At 47.9% G+C, this 13,431-nt stretch overlaps 1 protein-coding gene across 6 annotated transcripts in view; it reads left to right on the forward strand.

Annotated features, from left to right (window-relative positions):
- SYNE2 (spectrin repeat containing nuclear envelope protein 2) overlaps nucleotides 1–13,431 on the forward strand; it is a 259,349-nt gene that overhangs the window by 210,615 nt on the left and 35,303 nt on the right. For all 6 annotated transcript variants that reach the window (XM_077923084.1, XM_077923110.1, XM_077923091.1 and 3 more), the window contains exons 93-94: nucleotides 345–470; nucleotides 7,204–7,356. In XM_077923084.1, coding sequence (XP_077779210.1) covers nucleotides 345–470; nucleotides 7,204–7,356 — 279 coding nt within the window. The remainder of the gene's footprint in view (nucleotides 1–344; nucleotides 471–7,203; nucleotides 7,357–13,431) is intronic.

A 13,431-nucleotide genomic window follows, 5' to 3' on the forward strand; every position in this document is an offset into this window, starting at 1 on the left:
GCCCCCCTAACATAAATCCTGGCCCATGGTTCAGGATCTGAATCCACTCCTATTTTGCTGGCTCCTGAGATGTTACAAAGGCCTGAGTGTTTGCAAATGGTCCCCAAATCCTGAATTCTTCTGAATTTTCTTGCACTAGCCCTGACTTGGTTGCTGAGTCGGGCAGTGATGCTTTCTGAGTGTCAGTTTCTGCCTCTTCGCACCAAGTTGTCCTATCTAGTAAAGAGGACAACAAAATAGCTCAGGGCTTAGGTGTTACTATCTTCGTCCATCCTTTTAAGCAACGTCTACTGGCGTCCATTAGCTCCCTTCATGTCTTGCTTTTTCCCTCTTCAAAATTACAGACGTGGGAGAGCTGCAAAAGCCAAGCTGAAAACTTGGGCAACAGGCTGCAGGAGCTGAAAGCAAGAATAAAAGACCCTCTTCCAGTCCAGCATGCTGAGCTTCAGGCCGCCAAGGAACACGTCAAGGTAAAGAAAACCCTGAATTGTCAATTACCACATTTTTTGCTCCATAAGACACACTTTCCCCCCCTAAAAAGTAAGGGGAAATGTCTGTGCGTCTTATGGAGTGAATTTGTGGTCCCTGGAGCCGAATTGCCCAGGGGCAAAAAGCAGACCGTGCTCTTTTTTTTTTAGAAAGAGGGAAGGGGGTGTTGAAACAAAGCCGCTGATCAGCTGATCAGTTAGCGATCGGAGAGAGATAAGGGACGCTAGCGATAAAGGAGGCTGCCTGGGAGGGGGGAGGCAAAAGCACATGGATCCTCAAGATTTTTGCATTAGGTCACCCCAAATTCACCATCAGATCACATAGCATGTCCATGGCTACAGCCGGTACCAAAAAAACCACGCACCCACTGTTTTGTGGGGCCGCAATGGTGCAAAAATGTGGTTACAAAGCACGGATCCACACGGATTCTCAGGAGTTTTGCATTGGGGTACCCCAAACTTGTGGCAAAATAGATATATTGGGACCCCAGCTAATTGATTTATTGGTCCTCAATTAGCTTTTATGGCAGCCCGGTCCGGCGCGCTTCCCTCAGCTGCGCCACTCAGCTCCGTCGTCCGGTAGTTCCAGTCACACCTTAGCAGAGATAAACACAGCGGTGATAAACTGCCACGTCCTTCGCTTAGCTTCCAGACAAACACACACAGAGTCCAGGTTTGTCCATTTCAGCTCTTTATTCCGACATTCCCCCAGGGATCTCCTGGGCTCCTTTCCGCCATTACAGGCTACGTCTTTCCCCCTCAAAGACCAGAGAGGAAGAGACAGAAACTCCTCCCAACTCCTCCCAGCTTCTAAAAGCTGACGTCAGAATTGAGGCATCATGGGAACTTCTTAACCAGTTAAGTTCCAAACCTGACACCCCCTCTATGCCGAAAATTCTGACAAGACCTTCTGAGTTCAACACCTTTCCCTTTGCCTTGTGCCCCTTCCCGGCAACTTTCCCAGGCACCTGTTGAACCCCTTCAACACTCCCAGAATCACACTGTGCGACACTTTTCCACGCACCTGTGACCTGATACCCTACTGACCCATTAGGGCCAGCAGTTGTGTCTTCTCCGTCAGACTCTTCCCCCTCTGACTTGACAACCCTTCCGTGAGCTTTCTCCATTACGCTTACCGGAGATGAAGCCTCACACCTGGACACTCCTTTCACAACCCTCGGAGATGCCCAAACCTGCCCTGAACCCTGACCCTGGACCTGGTCCCCATCACCGGGTTTTGAACCCTGATTCTGGACCTGATCCCCATCACCGGGTTCAGCGACAGCCTCCCTTCTCCCTTGAGAAGACTTTGCACCCGTCACCTGGTGACGTATTCCCTTTTCCTTGAAAAATTCCTCCAGAGCAGACCCAGTAAACTGTGACCCTCGGTCGCTCTTGAACCCTTGCACCTTGGTGGAAAACCTTAGTTCCACCTCCGCAACCCAATCCTTGATCAGTTGCGCCGCCTCCCCCTGTGATTTGTGAGAGAGACACCAGCCAACCTGGCTGTGGCCATCTGTCAGCGATGGCACATACCTGGCCCCACCCAGACTCTCACACCTCATGGGTCCTGACAGATCTGTGTGAACAAGCTCAAAGGGCTTCTTTGGCTACCCTCCCAAACCCGGGAACACCAAGTACCTTTGCACCTTTGCATGCCCTGCACCCTTGGGACCTCCCACATTTCCGGAGTTTGTACCCTTTTGTGCACCTGTGCAACTTTTGCACATCTTTGGGAACCTTAGCACACTGCACCTGTGCTTTCCCAGCATTCCCACCACCCTCCAGAGGTGTCTCCAGAACAAAGAAATTATTCTTGCTCTTCGCTTTTGACCCGTTGTCGCCCCCCTCTGAAAATGGAACAGGTGTCATTTTCAAAGCACATTTTTGAACCCCTGCGTCGTTAGAGCAGATACAGATAACCGACAACTATTCAGTCCCGGCACAACGTAGACCTCTCGCTCCTCCTGTAAAGGAGAGAAAAACACGTTAGCCACACCACAGACTGATTTTCTGTGCTCCGTCTGCGAACAAAACAGTCAATCCTGTTGAAACAGCCCTGCAGTTCCGCAGTTTGCCTATCAGGTGCTGCCTGATAGTAGAAACCAAAACACACCCAGCATGTCACCGTGTCCTGGCTGGAGTTGTTCTTCACAGTTGCCATAGAAGCAACAAACGTCCCGCTGCCTCTGTCCTTGGCAGCGTCCGAAACCGCAACATCCTGCGTTGCTCTGAAGACTGGACTTATCTCAGAGTTCCCAGACAACTCTGCAGCACGTATCTCCCGCTGCAGCAGATGGCTGGCCTTGAAGCCTGTAGCTGTGTCCTGTTTCCCAGGCTTCGACTTTCGACGCAAACATCTCTTGGCAGCCTTTGGGAAAAAAAGCTTTTCTGTGCTTTTACTGCTCACCGCCCCCCCACTGCTCCCAGGGCTCCCAGGACGCTTTCCTGCACCCCCAGTGGTAGGTAAAGGGCTCCCAGCAGCTTGCCTCTCTCCAAGCTCCTCACGCAGATGTTGAACTCCAGTGGAAAATCACTGCCTTGGGCTCCTCCCGCTGGCCTCCTTCTCCTTCTTCCGGAAAAGCACTCCTTGCCAGCTTTGCCCCCTCTGAACCGCCACTTCATTCCAGCAGGCTCTTAAACTTGCCTTTGGAATCCTTCGCCCCCCCGACCTGCTCAGCAGCACTCCTTGTGGCTAAAGCATCAGGGACAGGGGCTCCAGCCTTTTTAGGCTTTTGTATTCCTTCTCCAGGCTCTGGCCTCCTGCTGAAGCTTCACAGCAACAGCACATTCCCAGATAGCCCTTTTAGACTCTGCAAACCTGGCAGCAACAGCAACAGTGCCAATAGTCCCCCCTCTGGGGCCCACAGCCCTTCCCAGCTGTGCACCGGCTCTCACGAAGGTGGTCAGCGCCATCTTGCCTTCCTGTCGGCCCTTGCTTTCGCCTCCAGCCTCACAAATTCCCTGGAGCACTAGGCAAACGGCCTCTGGCTTCCTGGCACCCAGAAGCCAGGTTGCCCAACTTCTTAAAGTGAGCATGGAATGTCCTCCAAGACCTGGCAGCCTGCCATCCTCTTCCGTTCTCCCAAGGGGCCCCAAGCTGTACTTACGGACCAGTTTCAGCTCCTCTGGCACTCCCTTCCGTGGAGAAACGTTTTTCCAGCTGCTCTCTTAGCTCCGTAGCTGCTCCTTGCCTCTTAACACCAGGCAAAAAAAAACCACCATCTCCTGCCGAACTTCAAACGCATTCCGGCAGCCTCTTCAGTGACAGTTTTACAAGCGGTGATTAGTACCCATAACCTGTGGCAAAATAGATATATTGGGACCCCAGCTAATTGATTTATTGGTCCTCAATTAGCTTTTATGGCAGCCCGGTCCGGCGCGCTTCCCTCAGCTGCGCCACTCAGCTCCGTCGTCCGGTAGTTCCAGTCACACCTTAGCAGAGATAAACACAGCGGTGATAAACTGCCACGTCCTTCGCTTAGCTTCCAGACAAACACACACAGAGTCCAGGTTTGTCCATTTCAGCTCTTTATTCCGACATTCCCCCAGGGATCTCCTGGGCTCCTTTCCGCCATTACAGGCTACGTCTTTCCCCCTCAAAGACCAGAGAGGAAGAGACAGAAACTCCTCCCAACTCCTCCCAGCTTCTAAAAGCTGACGTCAGAATTGAGGCATCATGGGAACTTCTTAACCAGTTAAGTTCCAAACCTGACAAAACTCACCGTCAAATCACATATCATGTCTGTGGCCATAGCATGAACCACAAAAATCATGCATCCACTGTTTCGTTCAGAATTTTTTTCTTCTTGTTTTCCTCCTCTAAAAACCAGGTGCGTCTTGTGGTCAGGTGTGGCTTATGGAGCGAAAAATATGGCACTTCCCTAGTTTAGCTTTTAAAACCAAAAGATGGTTTCTCTTTTGCATTTACAACCCACCTTTTTCTCCATTGAGCTCAAGGTGTCGTACATGATTTTCCCTCTCTCATCCTCAGTGAATTCCCACAACAACCCTGTGAGGTAGGTTAGGCTGTGAGAGGCAACGGCTGACCCAAGGTCACCTAGTGAACTACATGGCCGAGTAGGGATTTGAACCCTGGTCTCCCAGGTCCTAGTCCAGCCTTACTGCCCAGTGGAGCGGAAGCCTCAAGTGCTTCTGGGAAAGGGCTTCCTCTTGCCTGGCTGTTGACGTCCTAATTTCTACAGGAGCCTTTCTCTTCTCATTTGTTTTCGTCCCAGTAAATTTATGCAAGTTGAATGATTCAAGGAAGCTTTCCCTAACCTGTCCTCCAGATGTTTTCAACTACAGCTCCCAAATTGTAGCTCCATAACATCAGGAGAGCACCAGGTTGAGGAATGCTGATTCAAAGAATATCCACACTCCCAACTCCTGATGCTCTGAAATAGCACTGGAAAGCAGGTTGGGGCACCATGCTGAGCTAGTGTAGAGCTAATGGTTCTTGGAATTAAGGTTGCAAGCTAAAGTACTGCTTTGAGAGTGGCAGGTAAACTGATATACAGTGGTACCTCGCAAGACGAATGCCTCGCAAGACGGAAAACTTGCAAGACGAAAGGGTTTTTTGTTTTTTGAGCTGCTTCGCAAGACGATTTTCCCTATGGGCTTGCTTCGCAAGACGGAAACGTCTTGCAAGTTTGTTTCCTTTTTCTTAACACCATTAATACAGTTGCAACTTGACTTCGAGGAGCAACTCATAGCACGCGGTGTGGTAGCCTTTTTTGAGGTTTTTGAAGACTTTGGTGATTTTTGAAGCTTTTCCAAAACTTTCCCGACACCGTGCTTCGCAAGACGAAAAGAATTGCAAGACTACAAAACTCGTGGAACGAATTAATTTCGTCTTGCGAGGCACCACTGTATGTCTTTGAAAAAAAGATATAATTCTGTTTAGACAGAAGCTCCTTTAAAAAGTTGGTTGTATGGGTTTTCAGCTTGGCGGATCTGGAATGGGAAAGATCAGCTTGTGGAGAAGGGTTTATACCTGTGGAGTTACAACCTCACCTTCTCCCTCCAGTATCTGGAGCAGTTCTGTAGCTCCCTTTTGCCCCTTAGCATCCACATAGTTCTGTTGTTTATAAGATGATGATGATGATAATTATTTATATCCTGCCCTCCCCAGCTGAAGCCGGGTCAGAGCGGCTAACAACAGTAAAAGTAATACAGCATTCTAAAATCAATTCATTCTAAAATCAATTCAGTTTGCATGAAATCACAGTCAATTAATTGAAATACATTCTAAAATCAATTCAGAGTCAAATTAATGGCAACCATTGGGCTAGAGTTCTATGAGGATTGCAGAAGGAGACAGGGGGTCAGACTGTGCCTTGGCCAAAGGCCTGGTGGAACAGCTCTGTCTTGCAGGCCCTGCGGAAAGATGTCAAGTCCCACAGGGCCCTAGTCTCTTGTGACAGAGCGTTCCACCAGATCGGGGCCACAGCCGAAAAGGCCCTGGCACTGGTTGAGGCCAGCCTAACCTCCCTGTGGCCCAGGATCTCCAAGATGTTTTTATTTGAAGACCATAAGGTCCTCCGTGGGGCATACCAGGAGAGGCAGTCCCGTAGGTACGAGAGTCCTAGGCCGTATAGGGCTTTAAAGGTTAAAACCAGCACCTTGAACCTGATCCTGTACTCCACCGGGAGCACTATAAGGGTCTTGATTTGCAAATGAATCCTGTACAGATTTGCAGTTTGAGGCTGCTGTTTTGCATGCACTTTCCTGGGGCATCTTGAAGTCTGTGGAGAGTTACTTTTACCTAAACTCAGAGAGGCGTTTGCCCAAGGGTCAGCAAACTTTTTCAGCAGGGGGCCGGTCCACTGTCCCTCAGACCTTGGGGGGGGGGGGCGGACTATATTTTAAAAAGAAAGAAAGAAAAGAACAAATTCCTATGCCCAACAAATAACCCAGAGGTGCATTTTAAGTAAAAAGACACATTCTAATCATGTAAAAACACGCTGATTCCCAGACCGTCCGCAAGCCGGATTTAGAAGGCGATTGGGCTGGATCCGGCCCCTGGGCCTTAGTTTGCCTACCCATGTCCTAGTCCAACACTCTTAACTGTTGCACCCCCCTGGCTCTGATTTAAGTTGTTGAGGTGACACAAAAAACGACACAAAAACACTCTGCTTCACAGCATGTTTCCTTCCCCTCCCCACCCCCACCCTTAAGGTGGAGGGGAAGGAAATCCTATACACAGGAAGAAGCTCTACTGAACAGAATTGGGGGGGGGGGCGCTTTGCTTCTGAGTAGACATGCATCGGTTTGTTCTACTAGTTTCAAGCAGCAATTGCATGAATAGCATGAACAGGGCCCCACCACAGATTCTCTCTCTCTTTAATTTCATTTTATTTAATCTCCCAAACATCTCAAGGATGTGGGATGGAATTACTGCCCCTTTCTGAAAGTTACAACTGCAGTTTGCAAGGATAAAGCAGCTTGCCCCAGTGCAGTTCCCCCCCCTACCCATCTAGTCACAGCCTGCTCCTATATGCAAATTCCTCCCCTCCTCCACCTCCTCTCCCTCCCCCCCATTTCCCTTCCCCCTCCTACAGGCCAATCATAGGATTAACCAAAAGGTTTGGAGGAAAACACACACACACACACACACACACACACACACACACACACACACACACCTCTCCCAGAGCTTACTCTGAAAGGGTCTGTTGTTGTGTGTCTCCCCCCCTTTGGTGTTTCAATGAAGGAGCTGGAGAAGTCGCTGGCCAACTGGAACCAAAACACAAACAAACTTGGCAGCATGAAGGGCCTGGCGCACTACATCCTTGCGGAAGATGTGATGGTGCTGAAAGAGCAAGTCGAGCATTTGCACAGACAGTGGGAAGAGCTCTGCCTAAGAGTAAGTGGCTTATAGGGGCAGGCGGTTGTTTCTCGGCTGGGCTTTTTCAAGGCAGTTCTGGGGAGGCAGGAAGGAACTGTGTAAGCCTTCCAGTTTTGCACAAAGAAGCACGAGAGATTTTGCTTGAGGGGTCTTAAAAGGGGTCTGGTTTTTTGGGGGGGGGGCTGTGGGTAGTGTTTCTCTTTCTCTTCCTGAAGATGGAGTTTTATTGTGGCGAAAGTGTGCGAAAGAACTGCCCCCCTCCTGTGTTATTCCTACCCCCTCCACAAAGTTCGCAGGAGAACTTCTGAAAACTTTTAAAACTATTTTAGAATGCAGCCGTACAGGGAGAAGCAAATTGAAATCTAGGGATGTTTTTTGTTCAAAGCTTAAATACATAATGCAACTGGTGAAAAGGTATTACAGTGTTCAGAGCACCTGGTCTTTTCGTAGTTCTCAGGTAGCAGGCAGCGCTCAATCTCTCTCTCTCTCTCTCTCTGTCTCTCTCTCTCTCTCTTTTAAAGCTTAACTTTTTGAAATTTAATTTCAGAGAGAGATTTCATCTGTGAATGCACTGCAAGCAGATGTTGGGAACCTATTTACGTTATTTCCCCCGCCCCCACCCCAAGTAGTATTCATGCAGTTCTAAAGCCATATGCAGCTTTGAACTTTATTATTTATTTATTTGTTTGTTTGTTTGTTTGTTTGTTTGTTTGTTTGTTTGTTTTACTAAGTTAGCAGGAAAGAGCTGTGCAAAGGAGCGAGTCAAGGCATAAATAGAAAACCAGGCACAGCAGAACAGGTTGATAGGACAAACAGCTTTTGAGCTATTTAAGGAATCTACTAAAGGCAGCCATGTTGCGGAAGCTAATCTAGGCCCACCTGGATGCTAGAGGGGAAGGGCCAAAGCATAAGTCCATTGGATGGGAGTTTTGGGGCCACCACTGAGAATGCCCTGAGTCTTGTAAATACTAGCTGGTTCCCTTACAACAACTGGTATTCAGAGGCATTACTGCCTCCAACAGTGGAGGTACAGTGGAAACATTTTGTCCAGCTCTCTTTTAAGCCATCTGAGCTGGTGCCCATACTGCTTCTTGGGGGAGCAAATTCCATAGTAACTATTCCATAGCTTAACTATTCTAGCCATAGGAGTGTGCTGCTTTCACTGACTTGTTGTTGTTGTTGTTTAGTTGTGTCCAACTCTTCGTGACCCCATATCACTGACTTAGAATCATAGAATCATAGAGTTGGAATAGACCACAAGGGCCATCGAGTCCAACCCCCTGCCAAGCAGGAAACACCATCAGAGCACTCCTGACATATGGTTGTCAAGCCTCTGCTTAAAGACCTCCAAAGACGGAGACTCCACCACACTCCTTGGCAGCAAATTCCACTGTCAAACAGCTCTTACTGTCAGGAAGTTCTTCCTAATGTTTAGGTGGAATCTTCTTTCTTGTAGTTTGGATCCATTGCTCCGTGTCCGCTTCTCTGGAGCAGCAGAAAACAACCTTTCTCCCTCCTCTATGTGACATCCTTTTATATATTTGAACATGACTTAGTAAGGTAATATTGCTGGCAGTAAGCAAATTTTAGCCTCTCGTTTCATGTCCAGGTGAAACATGACCCAGTGTCCCTCTTGCTAACTTTGGTGCTTATTAAAAGCAGCTGCTGTGAAGTAGCGAATTCTTTAGCCAAGTCGTCGCCAACCTAGCTCACACCAATTCCTTTGGACTATAAATCCCATCAGCCACAGCCAGCATGACCTTGCCACTAGGGACCAGTAGGAATGGTTGGCAAAGACCAACCCATATTTTTGGAGGGTGGGGAACCTCGTGTGTGTGTGTGTGTGTGTGTGTGTGTGTGTGTGTGTGTGTGTCAGTCATGCCTTTCTATAGGAAACAGCGTTCGAAACTCCCATTGTTCTAGGCGCATTTTGCCACTGGGAATTTCATTAGCAGGAGCAGCTTCTGAGCTCTGGGCACAGTACTGCGCCTAAGATATCAGATAAAAACTGCAGAGTGGAAGGAAAGGAGGACCTTTTTCTTCCTCCACACTTCCAGCTACTCTCTGAAGACTGGAGAAGAGATTCTCTTAAGAATATTAGGGAGGTGGGCAGGGGAAGGACTAGACCATGTAAAAAAATGAACATGATAGTCTAGCTGCAGTTCATTCATTTTCAGCTTTGTATCCTTGTTATAAAAAGTGTCCCCAAACCTAGGTTTAAGGGGCTATTTAGCTCCTAGCTTTCACATCTCAGTTTCTAAAGCTGATAGGAAGATGCTGCCTTGGGGGGGGGGGGGGAATAACAGATAATAAATATTTGGTTATCTATATGGTGCTTTCATGCATTCAAAGTGCTACGTGTATATTAAATTGTTATAATCCCTATAATGATCCTGTAAAGTGGGTGAATATTATTACTGTTATTATTATCCTGGAATGCCTTTACCAGGGAGATTCATATACCAATAGTTGGGCTTTGTTGACCTTTAGGGAAACACTGAAAACTGCTTTATTTTGGTCTGCATTCAAGTGATTTTATGATTGTTCTAGTTAAGAAATGTTTTATCTGCTGCTGCTGTTGTTTCATTGCTGTTAATTTTGTGGGGATTTTTTTTACTGCTGTTTTACATTTTAAATGTTGCTTTGTTGTATTCTGCCTTGGGGGGTGGGGGGATGAGATAGTTCCTCTGGAAAGTGGCCTTGAAATTCATTTAATAACAAGAAACAAACAACAGCTGCCAGCGGGGGGGGGGGGTGCAGACGGAGATGTCTGGGGCCACCCATTGTAGCACGCAACTAGTTTCCTGTAGACTGAGCTAAATCTTCAGGGCCAATGTTTGATCCTGGGTTTTCTTTGCATTGAGAAAACACTAAAAGGATATTTTGGGGTGTATGTGGGGCAGATTAATAAGAGTTCAGGTTCTCGAATACACAGTGCAGCAAAGCGGGAAACATGGATCATATGAAATCTTATCTGTGTTTCTCTCTCCTCTGCACTCTGCAGCAATTCCTTAAAAGCCAACAATTGCTTAATTATGCTTTTATGCTTTTGAAAGAAAGAAAGAAAGAAAGAAGGAAAGAAAGTGTTGTAAACAAAAATCTGCCCCTTCCCCCTTATGGGGTATCCAAGAGCCCATATAGAGTCCTTACGTAGGTTCCCTATTGATAGGAGAAAATAACAGAGGCCAACCAGAGAATATTGAGAAGCAAAGCAGCTAGTAAGCCTGATCTTTATTAAAGCTGTTGCAACAGGGTGCTCCCCTCACACGCAGGAAAGGAGGAGGAACCCAGAACAAAGGTGTGCCTGCCCTTATATAGAAATTTTAAATTCCCTGCCCTGGCGCTCCAGACCACCCCTCCATACATACATCACAGAAGGGGTGTAACCCAAGACCACCACCCCAGATACACCATACCTACATCACAGAAAAGGCGGTCTACAGCAGAAATCTGAGTGCATTGTTTATCTCGTCTGACAGGTTACCTGTTAATGCTCACTTGATTGGATGCCCATGGGGAGCCTGGCCAGTCTTTTGTAATGATAAATGCTTAGTCCCTGAGCCAGGTCACAGGCTCACCCTATTCAAACACAGACAGACATACCCTTAAGACAGGGCTTGTGAAGGAAAAGACAATGGGGAGGCTTTTCCATTTCTCTATGGCCTTGCAGAGAAAACATATGGTCAGTTTGGGAATCAAAAATGGTTTCAGGTCGGTCTTTCTGTGCTGATCTATGTACGTGCTTGGTTGGTACATTTATGAACATTTATTCTATATCTAAGACTTTAAAATTCTTATCACGAAAGAAAGAAAGAAAGAAAGAAAGAAAGAAAGAAAGAAAGAAAGAAATGTGACAACTTTCCTAAATAGGTGGCAGCCTACATTATTCTCCTGCTTGGTGTAGCAGAGAACCTGATCTTGTTATTGCAGAATCATAGAGCTGGAAGGGTCTCCGAGGGTCATCTAGTCCAACCCCCTGCAGTGCAGGAACCTCAGCTAAAGCATCCATGACGGGTGGCTGTCCAACCTCTGCTTACAAATCACCTAGGAAGCAGAGTCCACAACCTCTACTTGCTACCATTTTGCTCAGCATTGGTGGCTGGGGCTGCCTCTGCCACTTCCATGCTTCCACAATGCCTCTGGGGCCTTGTCTTCATAGCACTACTGCAAAGCCGTGCTTTGTTGGAGCCCCAGGGCATTAAAAAGCCTGCACCCACTTTAGGTTTTGAGGGCTAGAACAGGTTTTTTCCCTGCTGTTGCAGTGCCTGCCTGCAACCACTCAGAGAGAGCACCAAGGGAGTTTTCCACTCCATTGGATGGGACTCAGCGTTCCTTTATGTTTTGGCCACACAACGAGTAAAGTAAAGGTAAAGGGACCCCTGACCATTAGGTCCAGTCGTGGCCGACTCTGGGGTTGCAGCGCTCATCTCGCTTTATTGGCTGAGGGAGCCGGCGTACAGCTTCCGGGTCATGTGGCCAGCATGACTAAGCCGCCTCTGGCGAACCAGAGCAGCACACGGAAATGCCATTTACCTTCCCGCCAGAGCGGTACCTATTTATCTACTTGCACTGGCAGGCTTTCGAACTGCTAGGTTGGCAGGAGCTGGGACCGAGCAACAGGAGCTCACCCTGTCACGGGGATTCGAACCGCCACCCTTCTGATTGGCAAGTCCTAGGCTCTGTGGTTTAACCCACAGCGCCACCCGCATCCCTATGCAATGAGTAGGTCACCCTTATTCCCATTACACAAACTGGGGACTCAGGCCCAGATTTGCCCAAGGGGGAACAATCAGGCCAAGGCAGAAACTAGGACCTGGTCTTCCTCTCATGGCTCAAAGGTATTGCGACTGTCCAGCTGTCCTGATTCCTTGAAGCATATACACTTCATTGGACAAAAGTCCCGAACAATCCTGGCAACTGAGGTGAAAATATTTAGTTGGTTAAACGTTTGAGGTGCGAAATCCAGCAATTAGCATGCCCCACTTGCTTTCTGAGAGATGGGCCTAAGCCGGAGTGTCCAACAGAAGCATATTGTGTTGAAAACAATTCGCGGAAAAGGCTGCAGCCTCTGTAAGTATTTAAAAGCTTGGCAGTGCAGCTGTCCTGGAGACCCATGGAATTAACCAGCCAGATGCTCCTGCTGGAAGAGAGAGGAAAACAAACGGAGCAGACAGAGTCGGGGAGGGGGGTAGCAGGAGGTCAGGGGTTTAGCACAGGCAGGGCTAAAGTCACTGTCGCATTACAGAGGAAGACATAGGAGCACGCAGACAGTCCACTTAATGAGCAGCTCAGAGGATGGGAACGCAGGTTACCTACGACACACCTGCTGCTGAAAATGGCATCTGTGTGTCTGCTTAAACTTGGCATCATTTAGCATTACTTATCCTATGTTTGTGTTATGAAAGGGTTTCTGCAGTGTTCAAAAATATTACATTAAAACAAATCAAAATATACTGGGGGGCGGGGACTGCACATTGTAAGCACAGTAAACAAAGATGGGGAAAGTCATTGAGCAGCTATCAATGGGTGCCCGGTTGAGCAGAGATGTTTTTAATTTCCAACAGGTACGCATTACTGAGGGTCCCTATCATAGCAATGTAAGAAGCTGGGTTTTAGTGAGTCAGACCACAAGTTCATCTAGCTCAGTTCTGTCCAAACTGACTGGCAATGGCTCTCCAGGGTTTCAGAAGGGTTTTCTCCACAAACTCCGCCTAGAGATGCTGGGGGTCAAATCTGGGGTCTTCCTCATCTTGAAGAAAGACAATTGTGATAGCTCAGTTGGTTACAGCGTGGTGCTGATAACACCAAAGTTTGCAGGTTTGATCCCCATATGGGACAGCTGCATATTGCTGCCTTACAGGAGGGTTGGAATAGATGTACAGTGGTACCTCTCTGCTAACCCAGAAATAGTGCTTCAGGTTAAGAACTTTGCTTCGGGATGAGAACAGAAATCTTGCTCCAGCGGCGTGGCAGCAGCAGGAGGCCCCATTAGCTAAAGTGGTGCTTCAGGTTAAGAACAGTTTCAGGTTAAGTACGGACCTCCGGAACAAATTAAGTACTTAACCCGAGGTACCACTGTACACAAGTGCCCCT

Source organism: Podarcis muralis, chromosome 1 (genome assembly GCF_964188315.1).
Source record: "Podarcis muralis chromosome 1, rPodMur119.hap1.1, whole genome shotgun sequence".
Lineage (NCBI taxonomy): Eukaryota > Metazoa > Chordata > Lepidosauria > Squamata > Lacertidae > Podarcis > Podarcis muralis.